The sequence below is a fragment of the Poecilia mexicana genome, unplaced genomic scaffold, assembly GCF_051168715.1.
Source record: "Poecilia mexicana isolate PSO_F unplaced genomic scaffold, ASM5116871v1 scaffold_8, whole genome shotgun sequence".
Lineage (NCBI taxonomy): Eukaryota > Metazoa > Chordata > Actinopteri > Cyprinodontiformes > Poeciliidae > Poecilia > Poecilia mexicana.
This window is the reverse complement of record NW_028263377.1, coordinates 21623686-21646081: the sequence shown is the minus strand read 5'-3', so window position 1 is coordinate 21646081 and position 22396 is coordinate 21623686. Positions and strand designations below refer to the sequence as shown.

The 22396-nt window shown below is 39.6% G+C and overlaps 3 protein-coding genes across 3 annotated transcripts in view; 1 reads left to right on the top strand and 2 right to left on the bottom strand.

Moving 5' to 3' along the window:
* Position 1: 1 nt before the first annotated feature.
* On the bottom strand, positions 2 to 6817 carry dnajc7 (DnaJ (Hsp40) homolog, subfamily C, member 7). Its single transcript, XM_014993331.2, has 14 exons — positions 6710 to 6817; positions 4937 to 5025; positions 4702 to 4826; positions 4352 to 4465; positions 3991 to 4065; positions 3423 to 3541; positions 3115 to 3268; positions 2796 to 2960; positions 2264 to 2355; positions 2033 to 2106; positions 1791 to 1937; positions 1546 to 1698; positions 1367 to 1429; positions 2 to 1267 (listed from the first exon to the last, which is right to left on the bottom strand). The coding sequence occupies exons 1-14, from the start codon at positions 6781 to 6783 to the stop codon at positions 1230 to 1232; spliced, it is 1482 nt and encodes a 493-aa protein (XP_014848817.2). The 5' UTR covers positions 6784 to 6817; the 3' UTR covers positions 2 to 1229.
* nkiras2 (NFKB inhibitor interacting Ras-like 2) lies at positions 6812 to 9804 on the top strand. The gene is made up of 4 exons (XM_014993333.2): positions 6812 to 6880; positions 7817 to 7939; positions 8082 to 8323; positions 8595 to 9804. The coding sequence occupies exons 2-4, from the start codon at positions 7846 to 7848 to the stop codon at positions 8835 to 8837; spliced, it is 579 nt and encodes a 192-aa protein (XP_014848819.2). The 5' UTR covers positions 6812 to 6880; positions 7817 to 7845; the 3' UTR covers positions 8838 to 9804.
* Positions 9805 to 13436: 3632 nt separating this feature from the next.
* Positions 13437 to 22396, bottom strand: part of znf385c (zinc finger protein 385C) — a 99143-nt gene continuing 90183 nt past the window's right edge. The window contains exons 7-10 of the mRNA XM_088007682.1: positions 22053 to 22240; positions 20728 to 20826; positions 20153 to 20242; positions 13437 to 18112 (exon numbers count right to left, since the gene is read on the bottom strand). Coding sequence (XP_087863808.1) covers positions 17882 to 18112; positions 20153 to 20242; positions 20728 to 20826; positions 22053 to 22240 — 608 coding nt within the window. The 3' untranslated portion in view covers positions 13437 to 17881. The remainder of the gene's footprint in view (positions 18113 to 20152; positions 20243 to 20727; positions 20827 to 22052; positions 22241 to 22396) is intronic.

Here is a 22396-nt window from a genome sequence, read left to right as displayed (position 1 = left end):
ATCGGGGAAACTAAGAGAAGGTAAACTTTATTGATACAGCTGACACCTTTCCAAAGGTAAAGAAAGGCTGGTTTCCAGAGGGCAAAGATTAGGAGAGACTTCTTTTTTCAAATCAGGAAGAAACAAAAATTTGCCAGGTTTCAAATATTTCACAGAGTCCGACTGTCCAAGTCAACAATAAAACATTTGCAATTTAATATTACATCTTGCTTTGAGCAAAACTAGATGGCTTGGATCAAACTCCAATAACAAAGGCAGAATAAGCCATTTAAACAGATTTCATGCAAACCTAGCAAATCAATTATCTTCCTGCAGAAAGGCTCCATGTGTTTCCTTTTTTCAAACAGAAGTGTCTTCATCTCATACTGACAGATTGACAGCAAATTTACAATAAATATAGATATGAAAATAAAAAAGAAAACTGAAAAACTTTAACATCACAAATGAACACTTTACATTCCAGTAAAATGTACAATGCAGCAAGCTCAGAATGGCAACACCAAAAATAAAACCCGTGATGACAAAGGGAGGGGTGACTCAGCCAGCAACAATGCTGCTACTGCTGTCCTCGCCGTCATCTCTCTAGTGTGCTTTGGCCATGCCATTTTTATAGGTCAAGAGCTCCAACTGTTTTCTGCTTCATAAAAAAAAAAAAAAGATCATCTGCCGCCTCATAGCCTACAAAGCGATGAGGAAGTGGGGTTTCAATGTGAATTTGTAGCAGCCTGCTGTCATGTTCTTTGGAACGAGAGGGAGATGGGGCTTGCTCAGTGATTTTCCTCAGAAAACATTGATCAAGTTACCGAGTTTCATGAAGAGAATACTCCCTCAGCAGAAAAGTGGGCAAAAATAACCACTTGCTGTGATGTGATGTTGCATCTCAACATTTTCGCCCAGGATGACATTTCAAGCACGATTTCTCCGTCAAAGCTCTGCAGATTATTTGGACCGTTGTTGGTAGCTATTACTGATTTTTGAGTTTGTTTTATTCTGGAAGAAAACAAAACAAAACAAAAACCAGTAGGAATAATCAATCGGAGTCACCTTGGTGTCCTTGGTGCTGCAAATAATTCACTGCGTGTGGTCATTAGGTTGCATTCATTCAGCCAATGGCATAGACAGGAATAATCTGACTTGTAGTCAGTCATTAAATACAGATGGTGGGTAGTGGGGTTGACATTGTAGAAAAGTCCTGATGTTGTTGCTGTTTATGCAGACATCACCTCCAATTAACCAAACTGGAAGAAGAAGTTTCCTGGTCCAGATGCTGATAAGCAACCAGAAACAAATTTGCACTTAGCATAAAAATAATTTTTATGTGCAAGCAACACATTTTACGCCAGGAGAACAGATTTTCGTCAATTACCTTCGAAGCTAAAACCCCCTGGTCCTCCAAAGAATGCCTTGAAAATGTTGTTGGCATCAAAGTCTGGGAGAAAAAAAAGAAAGACAAAAAGCAATCAACAACAGCATTGCTTTAAGTCTTCTCATTTCAGTCTGTTAACCTATAAGACCTCCTGCTGTTAACTCCCTCCCGGTACTGACCTCCCATGTTCATGCCGTCATCCTCCAGGTCCTGGCCGCTGTCGTAGCGAGCCTTTTTCTTTGCGTCTGAAAGCACGCTGAAAGCCTCGCCCACTTCCTTAAACTTTTTCTCCTCTTCTTTCTGCACCTCAGTACTAGCACTGCTATGACGGTCTGAAAGAAACAAACAAAAAAAAGAGACGTCATTATCTTATACATGTGTATTCTGCACCTGATAGTTTCTTTTTATTTTTAGCTTTAAGCACCTGGGTGATGTAAAAGTGCACGTTTGCGGTACGCTTTTTTAATCTCCTCTTCTGTGGCGTTCTTATCCACTCCGAGTATCTTGTAGTAATCTTTCCGCTTGCTTTTCTTTAACTCCAGTTGAGCCGTTTTGAGGAGATGTTTATGTTCTACAAAATAATAATAAAAAAACAAAATATTTATTTAACCATATGATAAAATAAGCAATCTGTGCTTTTTAGATGTTATACATTTAGAATCTTACCTTTTGTCTTTTCTGTCTGGTAGACCTTCTCGTAATCCCTCACTCCCTCTTCATACTGCTCTGTGTCCATGTAGCTGAAACAAAATCTTACTTGTTTACCCACATAAAGCAATAAGCTGTCAGACTCAATATCACACTGACCATGGAGTTTGTAATGAAGTCAGAAATTTTAAACACAATATATATTGCATGTGCTTCTATTCACGACTAAGTTAAAAGTTGAGGACAAACCACTGAGCTCTCCTTAAATAGGCCTTGATGTAGGTCTCATCCAGCTTAATGGCCTTTGTGCAGTCTTCAATGGCTTGTTCTAGTTTCTTCAGCTGCAGAAGAAAAAGAAAGAAAGAAAGAATGCAGAGCCCGATAATAAGCCCATGACTCAAGTCTAGTTAATGTGCAAATTGATGGAACATGGCATGAATACTAAACAGAAGCAGAACCTGAGTGTGAATTAGGATCATAGACTTACAGAAACATGAATGACTCCTTAAGCTTTACACATTTTATCAGATTACAGGATGCAAGGTCTTATTTTATTTTTTGCAAATAAAAATCTGAAAATGTGTCTGAATCTGATTATTAAACATTATACTATAGCTGAGGCTGTATAAGACCTTTTGTAACGCCAGATTTAATTTTACAATTATGAGGTAAAAGATTTAATGTTTGTGGCCGTAGCAATAGAACAAGTGAAAACATTTAAGGAGTATAAACATTTTTAAAGGTGCTGTATTTTTTTGACGATTGTCCAGGTGTTGCTGACCTTGGATCCAACTGTGGCTCTGTTGCAGAACAGCTTGGCATTAGTCTTGATGTTGTTTGGGTCTATTGTTAGGGCCTCTGAGTACAAATCATAAGCTGCCTCAAAGTTGCCCTCCTTGAACGCCTTGTTCCCTTCTTCTTTCTTGGCTTTTAACGCTTTGGAATTCTGGAAAGTCAAAACCACAAATTAGCCATAAAAGACAGTGATGGTAAAATTGAACTCTAAATAGGTTAAAGAAATTTCACCTGTATAGCTACATTTCTTTATTAAAACAGATAATGAATACTGACAAATAAAAATCTTCTGCTTAATTACTCACTCTACACGCGAGTCGGGCCTTGTCGTGGTCAGGAGCCATACGCAGGGCCTGGACGAAGAACTGAACAGCCTTATCAATGCAGTCCTCATAATACAGACAGAGGCCGCGCACGTAAAGAGCGTCAGCGTTGGTGGAGTCCATTCGGAGTATGTCACTGTGAAGAAACAGAAGAAGGAAATATAGCAAAACAAACAAAAAAAAAAGTATCTAGATTTTCCACGTTGTTGCAGTAACTCCCTAAAAACCAAAAAAAAAAAAAAAAAAAAAAAAAAAAATCACAAAAATCGAATCTTTTTCTTATCTCTCACCTGGCGACAGACTGAGCCTCTGGGTATCGTCCCAGTAAGGCTAAACATTCTGCCTTCAAAATCTTGAACTTGTGACAAGCTGATGCACACTCCAAGGCACGGTCCATACAAAACACAACCTAAAAGAAAACACACAGCATTTACCTTCTTTGGTTTTTCCTGACAGCTTCTGTAAACATGCATCTCAAATTCACTAACTACATTAATTGCACGTAAAATGATACATTAGTTTTTGTGCACGTCAAAAGTCAGAATAGTCGTCTCCCAGAAACGTTTAGAGAACTTCCTGCTTTTCTTCTGCTGACAAGCTTTAAGGAGATGCTGATTTGCCCAGCAGGACTTGTCACCTATACCTGCTTTAATGGTCGTGACATCACTGTGCTTTACTTTCGAAATTGATTTTTTATTGGCCTTATGCAATATAAGAAAAAAAAAAGTTTTTCATTTGCTGTAAATTGTGATAATCAACATAAACAGAAGATGTTGCTAGAAATATATCACTGTGTGTGTAATGAATCTTTTGGAAAACGTTTCACAGAGGACTAAAATAATCCAGTAAGAAGCTTACCATTCTGAAGTCTCTCTTTTCAAATCCAATCTCTGCCATTCTCTCATATTCAAGGATGGACTCTGCATTCTTTAGCTGCAAAATATGATTCTTAGCATTAAGTAACAACGTGGAAGACTCGCATTAGCAACAAAACAATAACCAGTCACTTTCTGCGCCATCTGCTTGTAAAACCAGTATGACATGAGCAGGGCTACTTCAGGAAATAACTTGACTTTAACTCAATGACTGCTAAGTGAGAACCAACTCCACTTGATCGTTTTCCTCACACTCTTTGCATCTGGTCTGATCAGAATGTTTTACTGGTGGATAATCATATTGAAGTTTTCAGGTGAAACTCTAAAACCGAGGATGTGCTCACCTCCTGCTGGGCTTGGCTGTTATCTGGCTCCAGTTCCAGAACTTTCTGGAAACAGCGGCTGGCTGCCATAGCATTTCCAAGTGAGAGGTGGCACTTACCCTCTCGCAGATGTCCCTGCAAACAGGAGAGGCAAAGTTAACTGTCTAAAAAACATAATGTCTCTGAAAGGCATTCTGTGTTAAATTCGTTGATGTATGCTAATGCAGGAATTTATTATTTAAGTGGTTAAATGCATTGCAATACCAGTACAAAAGGAAATGTGCAGAGTTCACGTTTACAACAAAATTATATTTTTTAAGGTTATATGCAACTGACGTAATTTCACAGTAGTCTCATTTCGTCCAGCTTACTTTCATAAAGCTGTTGTCTAGTCGCACTGCTTGCTGGGAGTCCTCCAAAGCCTCCCTGTACCGGCACAGCATCATTAGCGTGGCCGCCCGGTTTCCGTAGTAGCTTGCATTTTTTGGACACATATCTGAAAAATCAATCAATAAGTGTTTCTCATTTTTATAAAAAAAAACAAAAAAAAACACACCACTGATGACTGGATTAAACAGAGTCTAAAACTGTTTGTTATGAATTTACCAATAGCTTTGGTGTAATAATTGAATGCCTCTGTGTAGTCCTTCTTGATGTAAAAAGCATTGCCTTGCTCCTTGAAGGCCTCTGCATCCCTGTGGGTAGAATTGGTAAAAGAAAAAAAAAACATAAAAGAGAAATTAGAAAATGTGGGGGATGTCTTAACATTTATTTACATTCAACTTGCACTAAGCCAAAATGACTTCATAAATGTGACTAACATTATATGCTATCTCAACCAGCCTTATTCTATTCTGACCTCTACCTCAGGATTTAGTCTCAGGAAAGATGCAGTCAGTCTAGTAGTATCCAAAAGTCTGTTCAGAGATATTAATGAATAAACCCCATAATAATTACCCTGAAGAACACAACAGACAAGCCAGGGATGAAGTTGTGGAAAGGCTTATTGCAGCTTTAGGTTATAAAACAATGCCTCAAGCTTGAAAGAAGCAATTTCCAACTCCACATCAAAGAAGACTTAGTCATCTATGGGCCACACAAGGAGAGAGTTAATCAGAGAAGCACTGTGACTCTGGAGGAGCTGCAGAGATCCACATCTCAGGAAGAAAGGACCAAGTGATAACTGTTAGTTGTGCTCTCCATAAATTTGTCCTTTATCTTATGCAAGATCGGCAAGAATACCACTGTTAAATAAAACCCACAAGAAGTGTCTTTTGCACTTTCCCACAACCAATCTGGGGGACAGCAAACATGTGGAGGAAGAAGGTGTCATGTCCAGATGAGACCAAAATATAATGTTTTGGACTACATTCAAAATGCTATACAAGGACAACTAAAACCACCGGAGCACACTATAAGCATGGTGAAAAAAGCTGTGAGGATGCTTTTTGAGCAGCAAAGTTGTTTGGGAAAATACATGGGCGTTAAATACTGGACAATCCTGGAAGAAATCAATCACAGACTGAAAAAGGAATGAGGCTGGGGTGAAGGTTCACCTTCCAGTACAGCATACCCAATTGGAAATACAGCTACAAAAGAACGACTTAGACCACATAAACTCTTCAGTACCAGGCCACTGCTGAAAGATTATATAGAAGGAAGTAATGCAGAAGTTTCAGCTGTTTTAGGGCTGGGGCAAGTCTGTCCAGTTTATATCAAAGCGCAGCTACAGTTAGAACTACAATGGAATGTATTAGTTTAGAACATACTCATTAACTTCTCCAAATCAGGATTCTAAAATATGTGGCTGACATGACAATGTAAATACATTAGAGAACTTCTGGCCTGAGTTAGCGAAACACACGAAGAGCCCAGATAGCAGAGCCGAAATGTCTATTCCTGGAGAAGAGGTTGCTATTTTGTATGGCGGTCAGGGGAGAGCAGAGCCAGGAACATATGACACCATGCTCTGTACAACTGCCATTACTTTATTTGGAAGCCTTTCAAGCTTTAAATCACGGCCACGCAGAAAATGAATGGTGCCACTGAACGGACTATTCTAGAAAAAACAAACAAACAAACAAACAAAAAAAAAACATGACAATGACGGAGAAACAGACCTCACAGTAACATTAGCTTTTGCTCTACACGAGTACAGACCGCTCTACAGATAATGCAAAGCAGTCAGGAGAGTTGGCGTGGAGGAAGACCAAACAAGCTACCATAATGTAGCTTAACAGTTAGCTGCAGAGCGCTAGTTAGCCATCAAAACACCTCACTAAAACACAAATGACAAGATAAGTTGATGGCGCGTAACTGTAAAAGACTTAGTTGTGTTTCTGTTTCTGCCACTGACAACAATTCATGTATTTCTCCCACCTTTCTATCTCCTCGTCACTAAGCAGTTCGATGTCAGGGTCCATGTTCACAGCATCACAATTCTCCGTCGCCATTTTGCCGTCAATGAGGGTGGGAGGGATCTTAGACTGCAGTCGTCGTTACGTACACTGTAAACAGGAAGTGATCCGTTAGCTAAGGAAAACGGACTCAGTAAGTTCAAATCAATAAGACACCAATAGATATCGATAGGCACGAATCGATAAGAACGCATATGTTTTTGATAGCATATTTTTGTTGCACAAGTCAGGTCATACTTACATCAGCTTCGTACTTCCTGTTGTGGTTCCGTATATATGTTGAATTCAAGCTAATGCTAAGCTATTTCTGAATTCAACCCTAGCCAACATATTTTTTTGCGTTAACTCTAGTTACTGTCATCAAAATGTGATTGATATTGCATTTCTATTACTTGCTATTTTATTAAGTTACTTTACAAAAATTACTTTACAAAACTAATGAGATAAAAAAAATTGTTTATGCAATAACTTTGGCTATCAGACTGCTGTTTCCACATGAGATAACTTATTTATTAACAAAAATTGAAAACATTGAATATAAATTTATTGCTGACCAGAATGACTTGGTTCTTTAAGTTGAAACGCCTCAAACAGCTCAAACATTGCTTTCCATTTAGCTAAATGATTTTCCTCCCTTATTTTATCAAATGACCAAATGTTGACACAAAAAAAACACACCTTTAAGATTATCCTTAGGAAAAAAGAAATGCTTTCTAGTACGTTGATTGTACTAGAAAGCATAAATTGAAATTGTTTGTCCTACTTGGTTATGAAATCTCAAGTGTGTATGTTGAGCTAGACTTATTCTTTTAAATAATTTATCTTTGTGTCTTGACATTTGCTTATGTAATAACACATCATGGCAAATAGCATGTGAGTAAATTAACTTTTCAAAGTTTTTTCAAAGTCTTTACATCCAGTTAAGAAATTTTGTAAAAAAAAAAAAAAAAAAAAAATAGAAATAATGTCTTTTCTGCTGTTATTTTGTGACTCAGAACATGAACATATGAGATCCACTGTCTTTATTGACTCTGCCAAAATTCATTGTATTTGTCTTTTCCATCGACAGATTTTGTGACTGAAAACTGAGAAGTCATCATGGGAAAAAGCTGCAAAGTAGTTGTGTGTGGCCAGGCTGGAGTTGGTAAAACAGCCGTGTTGGAGCAACTACTGTATGCCAATCATGTTGCAGGTACGTCGTCAGCCTTCTTTGATTTTGAGGACTCGTTTCTGTGATCCATCTCTGTCACCATTTGGATATTTACCGTTAAAGCCACTCCTCATTTTAACCAACGTAATGCAAAAATATGGCGTTAACTGCCTCACATTTTTAGGTTCAGACCCCATGGAAACCCTCGAAGATATTTACATTGGTTCCATTGAGACTGACCGTGGCACACGCGAGCAGGTGCGCTTCTATGATACGCGTGGACTCCGTGATGGAATGGAACTTCCTCGCCATTACTACACTTTTGCCGATGGGTTTGTGCTCGTCTACAGCATCGACAGCAAAGAGTCCTTTAAGCGAATGGAGGCGCTCAAGAAAGATATTGATCGCCACAGAGACAAGAAAGAGGTAACATCTGAAGGAATTTATTCAGGAATGCTTTTGTCAAATTGTGTCCAATTACGTTTTTCTTGCAGCTTAATAAAACTTTCTCAGTAGAGTGCGTTAGCCATAATAATGCACAACGTCCTATCCACAGACATTGATTTTTCTGAGACGGGGTTGGTTAATGATTATTTTTCAAAGCATTCACCTCCATTATTATTCAGTTGACATCAGGCATCACTTAATGAAGTGCACAGTGCTCTGCGATTGCTAATCCATTAATCCTGACCCACAGGTCACCATCATCGTGCTGGGCAACAAGCTGGACAAGCTGGACGAGAGGAGAATTGATGCTAACTATGCGCAGAACTGGGCGAAAAACGAGAAGGTGCGTCTGTGGGAGGTGTCGGTGGTGGACCGGCGCACGCTCATCGATCCCTTTGTCCACCTGGCCAGCAAGATGACCCAGCCGCAGAGCAAGCCCACCTTCCCTCTCAGTCGCAATAAGAACAAGGGCAGTGGCTCAACTGACAGCTAAGCCAGCTGCTCGGCTTAAACAAGGAGTTCAAAAGGGAATGGTAAAGGGAACGCTGTTTTAGTAAAAGTTTTAAAAAATGTGGAGAGGCTATCACAAGAGCAAAGGCGCAATGATTGTACAGATATTTCTGTCCAGCTGGTGCTGTTCTGCTGAAATGCTACTTTAATCATGACGTTGCAAATATTTATCTCAAACCACCAAGGAAAAGGATCATTGTGTTGGTATTATGTCAATGTTACTGAATCAAATCATGTTCGGACCGCAGACTGTGTGCTTTGGACCCATGTGTCTTAAACTGCTTACAATCAGCATTTTTATCCACAAAAAAAACAAGTTGCACATTACTGCACAGGCTTTGATTTTATATACGCTAAACGAGCACACAAACCGAATCAGAAATGCAAACCATGTTCACGTTACCTTATGACTGCTTTACAAACACGCCTGAATTTCACTTTTTTCTGAAAGGAATAATGACTGAAAGGATTGCATTGACACATTCTGAACAAGCCATGGCGGTTTGTTGACATGGATCTTTGTTAAGTTATGCTTGTTTTTTTTGTTGTCCAATGATTGTCTTTGTGGAGGATAGGCGTTGCTGGCTCAGGTGTTACTTTTTCTGGTGGCTCCATGTAAAAACAGATGGCACACAATGAAGTGAAATATCAGCACTTTGAGCATGTAAGTCACTGTTGTGTATGATATATTATTCCTGAGGTGTGAATCATTTATTAACACTATATCATCATGTCCAATCTGATGTGCTTTTGATGTTTGCTTTATCAAAACGGCGGAGATGTGTTGAACATGCATGCGTGTTTGTGCCGTGTCTGTTGACACACTATTCCACATTCAACATGTTTAAGCTTTTGTATGGTCACACTTTTCAAATATTGACAGTTTGTGTTTGTTTGCATGTTTTGTAAGCAAATTAAAGTCCTCTCAGTGTCGGACTGGAATGTTGACACTTCTGTGGTTGGGCTGGTTTTGTTCAAATTGGCTCATTTAGCACAAGCTTAATCAAAAATAACATTCAGAGAGGAAATGACTCACACCGCCGTCCGTCCGTCCGTCCGTCCGTCCGTCCGTCCGTCCGTCCGTCCGTCCAATTCAATTCAATTCAATTCAATTCAATTCAATTCAGTTTATTTATACAGAGCCAATTCAAAACCAATGTCTTGAGTCATTTTACAAAACAATCCTTTTAATTCAGTCATTTTAGAAGAATTTGAAAGTGGAACCTGTTGACCTCAAGTCAGATGCCTGCCACTGAGCTACTAGCTCATTTTTTATTTTTTTTTATTTTAGTTCTTTCTAAATAAATAACCAAAACAGTCATTGTAATTTGTAATAGCGCAACATTAGAGAACTCTGTTCGGCCACTGCTTAGGGAATATGGCACATTTAATTTTATTTATTATTTTTAAATAATTTTAATGTGTGAGTTTTACAGAAAGGTTACTCTCATGTAAACACTAAAAATAGGATAATCAAATCTTTGGTATATAGTGCCCTCTTGTGGCGTCAACAAGAATTGACTTTCCTTTGACACTTCCTGAAATGGGGTTTTTTAGTCAAAACATTAGAAAACTGACATCACGTTAAAGCTAATATGTATGGGTTTTTCTAATGATAGCTCTGTAAGACATGGACTTCTATAACATACATTTACATGCTGATGTAACAATTATTGTTCTTCATGATAATAAAAACAATAAATAAATAAAAACTTCAATCTAATTCATACCTGTTATAGGAACAAGTAGGATTGACCTGTTTCTAGTAATTTCTTTGAAAATAAGAAATTAAAGAAATGAAAATTCTGTAAAAATTTTTTTTCATTTGTGGTGGCACAGGGGTAAAGCACACCCCATGTATGGAGGCTGTAATGATGTATCCCACTTACCTGTGATGTGAAACAGTTCAGATGAATAGAAGTTCTTGAGGCTTGGTGCTTGTAGGAACAAATGAATTCTGTATTTCATTTGCTTTGTCATAATTGCAACTAATTACTTTAACACATATTCATTTAAAACAATATCCGTCCTTTACTCAAGCATTTGATGCGACACTAATAAAATGCAAATCTGCAACATGCACGAAGGAAAAACTTTTCAATAACATCAGAAAAATGATTCTCCTGCTGTTTTAGTGAATCAGTGACAACTGATGCTGCAGTCTGAGCTCGCTAATGTGCAGTTTCAGCACAACGCCGAAACATACACTTAGTTGTGTTAGTCTGGCCCCATGAATAAACCGATCCGATAAATTAGCTTAGTGAAAACGATGCCAGACAAAATTATAGACATTTCATCAGAGGAAATGATCTGATAGATCCACATGGGGCATGTTGAGAGATTAATGCACGATAATGAGAAAACCTCGAGTGGAACATTTCTGAAATTACATTATGCACACTCACTTTAGTTTCCCTAGAGGGTGCCGGCACTTGTTTCACTCATGTTCTTTTTAATGACAAGAAGCAAGACTCTGCACCTATGTTCCTTCACTTAAAATGATTCAGTGAATGAATCATTGCAGAGTATAATAATAGTACAAAGAGAGGCTCACAAGTTGTCTTGTTTTCCTGGTCATTTCTTTTCTGAGAGCAAAGGCCCTACTGACTAGGATAAAGGATGGGGGAAAAAAATCCACACCACCATTTGTTAAAAAATACACTGTGGAAAAAAATAGATTTGTCACTCGCCTGCATGATTTATGAGTCTTCTTCCTCTGTTTGACAGCACAAACACAAAAGACAAATTTCTAGTTGCTAGTCACATTCACGGTTCAAAAAGGCAGCGCACTGGTGTCACAAACTGAAATACTCTGCTGCAGCAGCAGCAGCATGTCTCTGGATAAAAAGGCTGAGGAGCCACACTTTTTTTATGTTGGGGGGAAAAAAAGCTGACTTTAACCCTCAAAGCCTCTGCACTGGCCCAACTTTCACCGTCGCAGAGGCAATTCCACACAACAGTGAACACATTCAGCCTAAATGCCAACACCACCTTTATAGTCTGCTCTTTTAAGCCATGATTTTGGCAACATTTGCCAACCTAATCCTGAGGATTTGAGATAAATGATTTGTCCTGAAAACACATTGTCACCGTTACATTTCAAGCACTCCGTTTCAAACAAACTCTTACATTTTGGAAATAAATAATTAATTTATCAAGACCAACTAAAAACAAAGGTGAGTACCCTCAAATCTTTCTGCAATATAACAATGCACTATAACAACCATCTGGAGTGTAATAAGAAGGTTAGATGTTAGATTTACAGAAAAAAAAGACAACCATCCTCTCATGATCAGGTGTATCATTCTTCCAATCATTCAGAATAATACATGTCCCCATTTGTATTGGATGTCTGCAGCTGTCACTTGTATCACCAACCGCCTGGATATTAAAAGCTGTAGGTGGTATGATACAGGCAGATGTGTATGAATAAACTCAGATAACTTCATCAATAATTTAAGTTCTTTTATTTTCTAACCAGATTGACTGTGTAGGAGTTAAAAGCTACTATTTCTCTCTATATAATATCTTTAAGAAGTTTAAAATGTGTTATAAAATCTTTTGCTAATTTTGCCCGTTTCAAGTCAAGATTACGAAAAACCACTGGACTGATTCATATTTTACTTTAATTGGGCCATGCTGCAGATGTTTTGTTGCTGCTTTCCAGATCATCGTATCCCAACATCTGAACAATGACGTTTCCTCACCGAAATAGCATAATTTTCCTATAAATACAGTTTTCAAGAACTCCACCGTGTACGCAGCCTGAAAAGTTGCAGATCGTATTCCTCCCAGAAGGTACAGCAATTAAAACCCGGCATATTTGTAAATTATTTGCTTGTCGCTTTGCGCTGATCAGTCTTTAAAGCCATATGCTGACTATTCTAAGCTGTGTTTTGAATACACTGCACTGCTAAAGTGTCTATTGGAAACACATTTATCATTTGCACTGAAGCCTGAAAAACTCACAACCTCCCTTTTTTGTTCCTGCAAACTTCCTGCTTGCACTCTGGAAGAGTTTGCATAAAACACACTAATCTTCATATAATATCTGAAGACCATTGACTCATGATAACAGTTTCTCTGTAAGATTTTGTAGAGGTTCAACCAAAGCGGGGGTAAGACTTGATATAGATTGCAGCTACACTGCCAAAAGCATTTTTATAATTTACTTGGAGCACCACCAGCCTGGTAAAACACGCCTGCTGACATTCTCCAACACAATAATGAACCGCCGCAAGATCAACAGTTTTGCGGCGCGCTCAGAACAGTTGGAAAATCTTAGAGAATAAGCAGTGTGACATTGATGCACTCGAGAAGGTCACTCCAAGAACCTGAAGATACATTTCCCTTTCGAGTTGATTCCATAATCACGTCGCAGACTTTGGAGCTGAAGAGGACCTCAATGATCCGGTTTTCCTTCTTCACACACAGTATGTCATTGCCCAAAAATCCTTCTCATATATTTTGTTTGTGTTTCCTGCTAAACGTTTTACCCATGAAAAAACAAAAACAAAACAAAACAAAAAAAACAAAAAACAGATACACACACACAAACGTTCATTTCCAAATAAATAAGACATTTTCACAAGTTTGAAAAAGCTTTATTTCCCCAAATCCAACCCACTTTACTTATAATGTACAGAAATGTATTTGCTCTTTATATCTCTCATCATCCCATCCATGTGTACAGTGTTTCCTGCCCTCTGGAGCTATGGAGGGATACCCTGAATGGATGGTCATGTTAACATTTGCTCAACCTGTCACCCCTGAGAAGGCCTAGTTAATGCAACGTCATGATATTGTCTGTAAAAGGCCTTAAATTACAATATTATTTCAGCAACTGCCAGCATGGTGGAAAAAAAAAGCTCCCTCAAATCTTTTCCTTTTAAATATTTTCTGTTGTACGTTATAAAACATGTTGATAAAACCAGGTAAATAAAGAAGAAAAATAATAAAGTCCCCCCACCCTGTTTTCAAACAGGCATTCCACAATAACGTCATCTAAACTCTCTTCTATAATATTTATAATACAGATAACAATAAAACGACTCTGGTAGAATCTCTATAATTGTTCTATTTCTACATATAATCTGACTTTTCTTGGTTATTTGATTTAAGAAAAAAATAAAAAATGGGTCGCCCAGGGTCAGAGTTCCCACTGAGCAACAGAAAGAAACAAACAGTGGAGATTAAAGGCTGGCTGGTTCACTGAGAAGTGGGACTGGGGTAGAACCATCACATCATTATGGCGAGGAGACCTGGCGGGCTTTGCTAACCTAGAACGGCTTGGGAGTCCTTGGAGAACACAAATGCACGTCGGATGAAGAGGGGTTTTCTTAAAGCACAAGCACTGAATGGCAGTTACAGGTTACTTACGACAGGTGGCACTGCTGCGTCAAACACATGTACACACGTTGCACAAATGCATAGGTTCCTGTAATTGAAGAGAACATGATTCGGTCCGACTGCTGAGGAGAGGATGACACATGCGCTCCGAGTCCTGTGTTGAGACCTTGCCAAGAGTTTGTTTTCGGCATAAGGAAAGGGGAGGATGTCAGCAGATATCCCGCGTGGGAGTCGGCGCACGAGCACAAACAGCACAATGACAAGTCGACGCTGCATATGTGTCACTTCCACATCACTCGTCGCTGACGTAACAATGTTTTTTTTTTTGGCTCAGTGGAAGTCATACAGAGGTCCTACTGCTCCGCTGAAAAGTGAAGCGGCAGTGTCATATGGCGCTTAAGGCAGCCCTCCTCTCTCTCTCCCCGCCCCCTTCTCATGTCGAGACTGGCCATGAGCATCAAGCATCAAGGGCAGCAGCTGCACAACTTTTTATTTTTTATTTTATTTCAGATGACTTTTCACTGACAAACCAGACTTGGCCTTGGCTATGGAGGGGCACACAATACACTGTATGAGGAGTTTACAGCAGAGAAGAGTTAAAAAGTCATTGACACACCAGACATGAACATAAACATACTGAATGTATTGCTTTAAATGTGAGGCTTGTCATCATTACAGATAAACTATAACAGGATCATTCTCACTTGATTGGTTTTTTTTTTTCCAAAGCAGAATTTTATAAAATATACACCTACAAATAATAATAATAATAATAATAAAAAGAGAACATCAACATAATAATCATTGCTTTTGTAAGTAAATCCATTTTAAGGTGCTTTTTAATGTGGTTGCCATGGCACTGTGCTTTGTATCCCCCCCCACACAGCCCTGCGCTCAGACACAGCACTGGGACGTCAATCAGAATGTGGCTGAGCAGCCTTCCCACCCGCTGTCAAATTTTTCATCAAACACTGAAATCCTATCAAGTCATCAAGTTATCCATTGTGTTCTCATTATGTGCTTTGATTGTGTGCGTCATTTCCTTGCTCCTCATCGGCTTAAACTGAGATCACAGCAGAAGAAAATCAGGGACAACGTCAAGGTGATGGCGGTGAGGTGAAAGGAGAATGGGGTTAAAAAGCAGTGAGGATGGGAGCGAAACAAAAGGGGAATTTGGCAGGATAAGACGCATGTAGCTGCGAAAAAATATTTTCATGCCGCTACCTTAGGAAAAGCATAATCCCAGGTTGCATGCATGAGTAATACTCTGAAGCGAGAATTTTAGATTCCAAAGAGCAGATTTGCAAACTGAAAGATAGTTTCATTGACAAGCTGACCTTTTTTGGATCTTACTGACTGTTTAATCCTGGGTGTATTTAAAAAAATAATAATAATAACTTGGATGCAGGGGCTGTTACTCTTACTTGAAAAGAAAGAAACAAACATCAGTAATGCAGTTTTTCTTTTTGCGTTTTAACACAAACAATACATAGTTATAGACCTACAGTGACGTGTCGCTTTTGTCCTTGAGAGCCTTTAAAGTGATTTATTTTGAATCTTTGAAGCGAGCTTCTGCTAAAAGATTAAAAGGCGAATAATTTCTTACCTTCAGTAATGTATTTATTGACTTCCTTATTTATCTTAAATCCAGACTAGTTGGTTTCAGATATTAAAGTAAACAGGTTTCATACCTTCATAAAACACCTCCACCAGTCAGTCTGTCTGTCTGTCTGTCCATCCCCTGTCTATGTCTACTTGTCTAGCAGGGTCATGGGAGTGCAGGTGTTTCACATCACGCTTCTCAGTCAAACAAAACAAACAACCAAGGCAAGGCAGCATTGCCAGCAACTGTGCCTCAGTGCTTGAAACAACTCCTATCTCAAAAAAACACACCTTGAAACCGGCGTCTTGTTCACATCAGGCAGTTGTTTACACAAAAGCCAATGAATATTTACGAGGGAAATCGAGGCTGACCCTGGATCATCCCATGCGAGACATGAACTTTAGAGCTTAATGTTTCCGGTCAGCGCAACAGATCGATAGAAATGTGAGAAGGTCTAAAAAAAAATAAAAATACATAAATTACCATTCACATTGACCTCCAAAAAGTTTCTGATTTTCACACTGCTTTGGTTTTAATTAATTTGGTTAGTCTGAGAAGAAATGCTTTTCATGCTCAACATGTGTGCCAATGACTAACCAATGTTAACATGATACCAGATTAGTGTTGATAAAAAATGATCTGCATAAATCACTGTCAGATTTCTGAAGTTGCAGTTCTTTTAAAAAGCAGAGGTCCACATTGGCTCCATTTAGGCTATATGCTAACGTTAGCTTGGGACCAACTAATCTGGATCTATAAATGAAGGTTCTACTAATATTCCTGCTGCAATATTACATATCTACCGTGCATTTCCATAGCATAGAAAAATTTTGCCTTAGCAGAATTGAGCTCCAGCATTGTCTTCCTAGATATTTGAGATCGTAGCATGCATTATCTGATGGTCTGCTACACCAGACTGCCACAGATTTTTAGGACATGTTGGAATGTAAAACCTGTCTCACTCATGTAGCGATGTACCACTGCTACAGCATTTTGCACAACTACGACTAAAATATTACAGGAATTACCCAATTATATATAAGAAACAAGCTTTGTATTAGGACTGAAACTTGGTACGAGTAGAGCAGTGAAGTTTCATTCCCAGATCATACAAGTCTTTGTATGAAATAAGAAAAATACATCATTCTGATGTAGCAGAACCCAAAATTACACATCACTGATCCCAAGACACATGCACTATTCAAACTGAGATGGCATCAAAAGCTAAACATGTACTTCAAAAGCATTATAGGACTCAATGTGCCTTAATTATTTTATGTTAGCACTCATGTAAATGCCTTTTTAAATATGCCAGCATACATGGCCAGGTAGAATCTGTGATGGCAGCTGAGGCGTGCCATCTACTGTAGGTAAGACACCAACACCTTGCAACCTTTTAACAAAACCTCACAATAAAAATTCAGGACTCCATCCTTAAACTAAGACGTCTTATGTTTTTTTTTTTTTTTTTTTAAACCATATTCACAATACCATGCAGCAGCGTTGCTTAAGCTTGTCAGCTGAAAACACTGATGAGTGAGGCTGGCCTTTGCAGCCATACACGTATGGCTTTGCTTCAGCTGCTTTACGGACCTACAACAACTTTTCATCAAGCCTCCAAACATAGAAGATAAAAAAGGTTTTATAAGAGCATCAAGTAAAGGGACCTTATTTTGTGGCAACCACACTAAACGTACATCTAGATTTTTTTTTCTATATATGTTTTCTAATAAATTACACAATAATATTTATAATTTAAACCATGTTTGACCCATGAAATGGCTATAAATGTGGCCTCCTTGTGCCAGTCACTGTCTGGAGGCCTGTGCTGCTCCTGAGGTCGCCATCAAAGGAGCAGAAAGAAGGCATGAAAGGGGATATTGGCCTTTGTGATGAGAAGCGCTCTCAGGCCGTCGGGCCTGGTGATAAATTGGAATTGGTGCACTCTTCCCATTTTAAGTCAGGCGGGCTGCATAGTTTGGATGTGACCTTTGTTGCGTGGTCACACTAAAACGAGGGCCTTGGACTTGGTAAAGGGACAGGGCCGGAGCTTAACTGGGAGATCGGTTAAGTCCTTAATAAGGGGAGAAGATGATGGGTGTGTGCGTGGCCCGCAGCGGCCCCGGGGCAGGCCGGAACAGTGCAGGGCCCAGGAATGGGGTCTGGATGAAGGTGGTGGCGCCCACCGGGTGGCGCAGAGCCAGCGGGTTAGTCGCCACTGTGCACAGAGTTGGTGGGGTGAGGGGGCTGGGCAGGAAGCCAGTTGTCAAACTCTTGGTCAGCTGCTTCTGCAAGGCCAGTTTGGTCTGGAGAAGACAGGAATGGGGGACCGGTAAGAAGCAAGAGAAGAACACAATGAGGGCAGAACACAACAGCGATCGGGCGAGCATGTTTCTCGAAAACATCGGCCCTTCATCCAGACACTCAGCTGCAGCGAAGGAATATGCAAAACACCTCTGAGCAAATTATATTTACTTATTTTCACATGACGAACAGATGAAATATGAATTTACCCACAGGTGTCCAAACTTGCATAAACAAGATAGACAATCTAGGAGTATGACATGGACACAATCATTTTCATCACTAAGTTGAAAAAAATATGTATCCCTGAAGCTCGTAGTTATTAAAAGGGTTATTCTGATCTTTTATGAAGATTATTTTAGTTTAAGATTAGTCAATGAAGTTAACCTGATTACCCAGCTCATGTACACTGCTGTTCAAAGCTTATATATTTTAAATAAAAGGGAGTTACCACAATAACAAAAGCCACAAAATGCTCAATAAACAGCCTCCAAATTCCTGGATACATTTCTATCAACATAAAAACCTTGAGTTGATTCCAGTTGTGCGTTTGTATTGGTATTAGTTTAGGCTCATGTCAGCAGACAGCTCCCCTGGTCCAACTGGTAAATTTAATTGAGAGCTGCGTATTTAAACTGCTTGCTTTGAGCCTCCTCTGGAAGCCACAGTGCTTCATGCCCGTTCATTCCTGCTCTTCATACTGCGTCTGACCTAATCAGCGTCACATTTGTTGTAATGGACATCTGCTCTGTTCTGTACTCTGGGGGTGTTTGCTGCTGCTGCTGCTGCTCCTGCCCTTCCTGCCCCTGGCTCTCTGCATATGCACATGGAAGGGCTGAGAGGTCCTAGCGCAAAACTACAAATAAAACTGATTGTTGTGAGCAAAAATGATTTTATCTTCATTCCTTTTTTATGATTTTAGGGAACATAAACGTTAAAATGCCACTCTTAAAAAAATTAATCACAAAGAAAAGCCTTTAGATACAGCAAGCATAATCGCACCCCTTTGACTTTTTTTTCTCACTTTTTGCCACATAATAACCACTGAACGGATTTTAATGGGCCTTCAGACCAACACTGAGTTTCAAAAAATTTGTGTGGAAGAAAAATGACACAGGCTTTGAAACACATTTCACAAATATAAATCTGAAAAGTGTAGCAAACACATGGACTTAATAAATACAAATGTACACATGCATTTATATCCAGCCCACCTGAATGAATAATTGTGGAACCACTAGTCTTTTGTGTTATGCTTTTGCTAATAGATGTTGAGCAACATAGCTCCCCAGAGCAGGCTGCTGCCACAAAAATATCACGCATTTAGCGTGATGCGCAGTTTGTTTTCCCTCATGCAACCAAAAAGTTTCATTTTGGTCACTTTTGACTGTAGACCTATTCTCCACAACTTTGTTTCTGACCCAGCTTGTGTATTATATGGCAGCTGAATGCATCTGAATGGAGCTGAATGCTCAGGGTTAGAGGTATCAAAGTAAAGGAGGCTGAATACAAATGCACTCTACACTTTACAAGTTTTATTTGCAACAACTCTGAAAACCATGTATCATTTCCAAACCAATAGTTGGTCTATTACCTAAAATCTGTTGAGGTTTGTGGCTGCAATGTGGAAAAAAATGACAAAGGTTTTAAGGGGCATGAATAGTTTTATAATGTGCTGTGCATCTGAGATGCAAACTGTTTTATATATTTGTCTTTTGCTAAATTATAGAAGAAGCTTCAGGTCCCAAAGTGTTTTTTCTTCTTCTTTTTTTTGCTAAAACTTCACCTTATATACTTATATACACAGGTCCCACTATGCTGGTAATGAAGGTAAACTTCATTTGTAATCTTCAACTTTGTGGTCTACAGACCAAAATATTAACACCTACAATGTGGAAAAAAGATCAGAGCCACCCCTTTAATGTCCTTTAATGTAAAAGTGGCTTCCTTATTTTCTTTGCTTGGCCCCCTGGCCACGGTCAGGCCTAAACTTCAGCCAGCACAAGTTTCTCCTTTCATTCTCAGCCTCGCCGGCTACTGACCTGCGAGGAGAGAGAGGTGAGGTTGCACTGGGTGAATGCTTTCTTCATGGCAGACACAGCCACACCTGCATAGCCACTCCATCTCACGTTCTGTAGGATGAAGAAAGAGGAGGAGGAGGAGGAAGAGGAGAAGGAGAAGGGAGAGAGGTGGGGGGAAGTGTGTATATGACAGGAGTAGAAAAGTGATTAATCTGGAGTGCTGAATCAGGCTGCTGTTGCCAGAGCTGGACAGCGGGGAGAGCAGGACTAATTTAGACTCGTCTCTGGGGTCGGGGACTCACCGACTGTAAGAGTGTGTTTAACCTCTCTGACATTACAGAGACACAGGCATGCTGTCACAACATGATACACTGTATAGACCTTTAAAAGCCATGGGATTCTGTTTTTTTTTTTTTTTTTTTATGTCCTGAATGTTATGAGCAGACCATTAGCTCTGAGAGTGGAACTGAAACGATCCAGTTCTGGCAAATATATACACCGTGTTGAACCATCTCTGCTGTAAAAAAACGGAATTGTGTCTCGTTTCGTCTTCACTTCATGCATATTTGTGCGCATCTTTAAGGGCCGAGACTCACCGTGAAGCTGGAGCTCGGCTGGCTCTTGCTGTGGGGGGTAAATTTGGGTTTGGGCGGTTTTCCGGCCAGCCGATCCTTGTGCCTTCTGCTGTTCATGTGCTGCCGAGACCAGCAGAAATACCATTAGCCAGCTCACAGGCATCTGTCGCACCACAGCGGAACAACCTCAAATGTTGTCCACTGAATAATAAATACACGCATGGGTATGAGTGAGGTGCACAGAAATTACATTGCATTATTTTATTAAAGCTGCCCTGCCGGCTGTGGTACCTTACAGGCTTTTGTTCTCCTGGGAGCGAGGATGTTTATATAAGACTGGTGGAATGCAGTTAGGGCTAAAGCAGACTGGGCGCTCATACACAGGCCAGCACATTCTCTGTTATTTTTCCACATTCCACTCCAGTGTAGACAGTCTCATGACTCACAGAAATAGTATTAAGTGAACATCAAAAGGAGAGAAATTACTTCCCGATCGTGGTTTGATGGTAATACATCCAGGAGAAACACATAAAGCACAGTAGCTTGCAATAAGTGGCAAATAAACGCCTGCTCACTGGGCATTTTGTTAAGCTAATAGGTGGTAAAAATAGCAGCTTAAATGTAGTCTTAATAGCTTTATTCATGTGCCTGAGCTGTTAAAGAAAGCGCCACAGATTACTTGCATCAAAGTGTTAAAATTAGCTTTTGGATTAAACAGACTTTAAAATTCCACCCTTCGTGTTTATCACCGATCTAACCAAATTTAACGCAGTAGATTAGAGGTGAATGTAAAGTTAAGCTAAACATGCAATTTTAAGCTCCAAGTGTTCATTGTGGTGGATAAAGATCTGCAAGCGCTTCGGTTTTCTGATTAATCCTGCAGCCACATCGTTTCTCCGTGGAGCGGGTTTGAGGAAATTGTGAGCAACGTTTTCTCCACTGCCAGGTGATTTGGGACTTTAGTGCGTTTCCCAGCAGAGTCAACATCACTTCTATGGCTTTTTTTTTTTTTTTACAAACTTCTCCCAATCCCCTCATACACCTTCATTTTACACTTCAAAAGAATAAAAAAGCTTGGAAGTCCATGCTCAGACTATCTTCCTAATGGTGTTTTGGTCGGTTTTGCTGCCAAAGCAAGCCGGCGTCCAGTACTCCTAACAGTATTGTGCTCGTCAACCATTTGACAAACCACTTTTACTTTTGGCAGACTGCATTACCAGGTTGAAAGGGAACCCAGGCTGGTCAGTGGATGTGTCCCCATATGCAACAAACTCCCCAATTTAAAGAAAAAAAAATATATATTGCTCAAAGGTTTAAACACATATGAATTGCAATTTAATCCTTACTTGGCTAAGTTGGGTTTCAGAGTTCACAAATATTTCACACACTTCACACTGGAAGTTCTTGCTGGGCACCCCGACGCTGCCTTTGGTCCCCAGCCGCTTGCTCTTGCAGCCAGATCGAGCTGCCACTACTTTCCCCCTACGGCGTGGCAGAACACTGTGACCATCCAGCATCAATTTGTGCTTAGTACCTGATAGGAAAAAAAACAACAACAAAAAAAAAAATCAGAAATTTGACAGGCTCTTTGTTATCCAAAGCCTTTCGTTACAAGAAATTTCAATGGCAAATGCAAGTGGCTTTTCAAAACATGAAGAAATGTGTACAAATCAGGTTCACAAGTCGATTG

Excerpts from the sequence above, each read along its gene's own strand:
- dnajc7 (XM_014993331.2), bottom strand. The coding sequence starts at position 6,783 with ATGGCGACGGAGAATTGTGATGCTGTGAACATGGACCCTGACATCGAA. Across the intron at positions 4,827-4,936 it reads TTATTACACCAAAGCTATTG|ATATGTGTCCAAAAAATGCA; the intron begins GTAAATTCATAA and ends TTGATTTTTCAG. Across the intron at positions 1,430-1,545 it reads TGACGGCATGAACATGGGAG|ACTTTGATGCCAACAACATT; the intron begins GTCAGTACCGGG and ends TTTTTCTCCCAG.
- nkiras2 (XM_014993333.2), top strand. The coding sequence starts at position 7,846 with ATGGGAAAAAGCTGCAAAGTAGTTGTGTGTGGCCAGGCTGGAGTTGGT. Across the intron at positions 7,940-8,081 it reads GTATGCCAATCATGTTGCAG|GTTCAGACCCCATGGAAACC; the intron begins GTACGTCGTCAG and ends TCACATTTTTAG. Across the intron at positions 8,324-8,594 it reads GCCACAGAGACAAGAAAGAG|GTCACCATCATCGTGCTGGG; the intron begins GTAACATCTGAA and ends CCTGACCCACAG.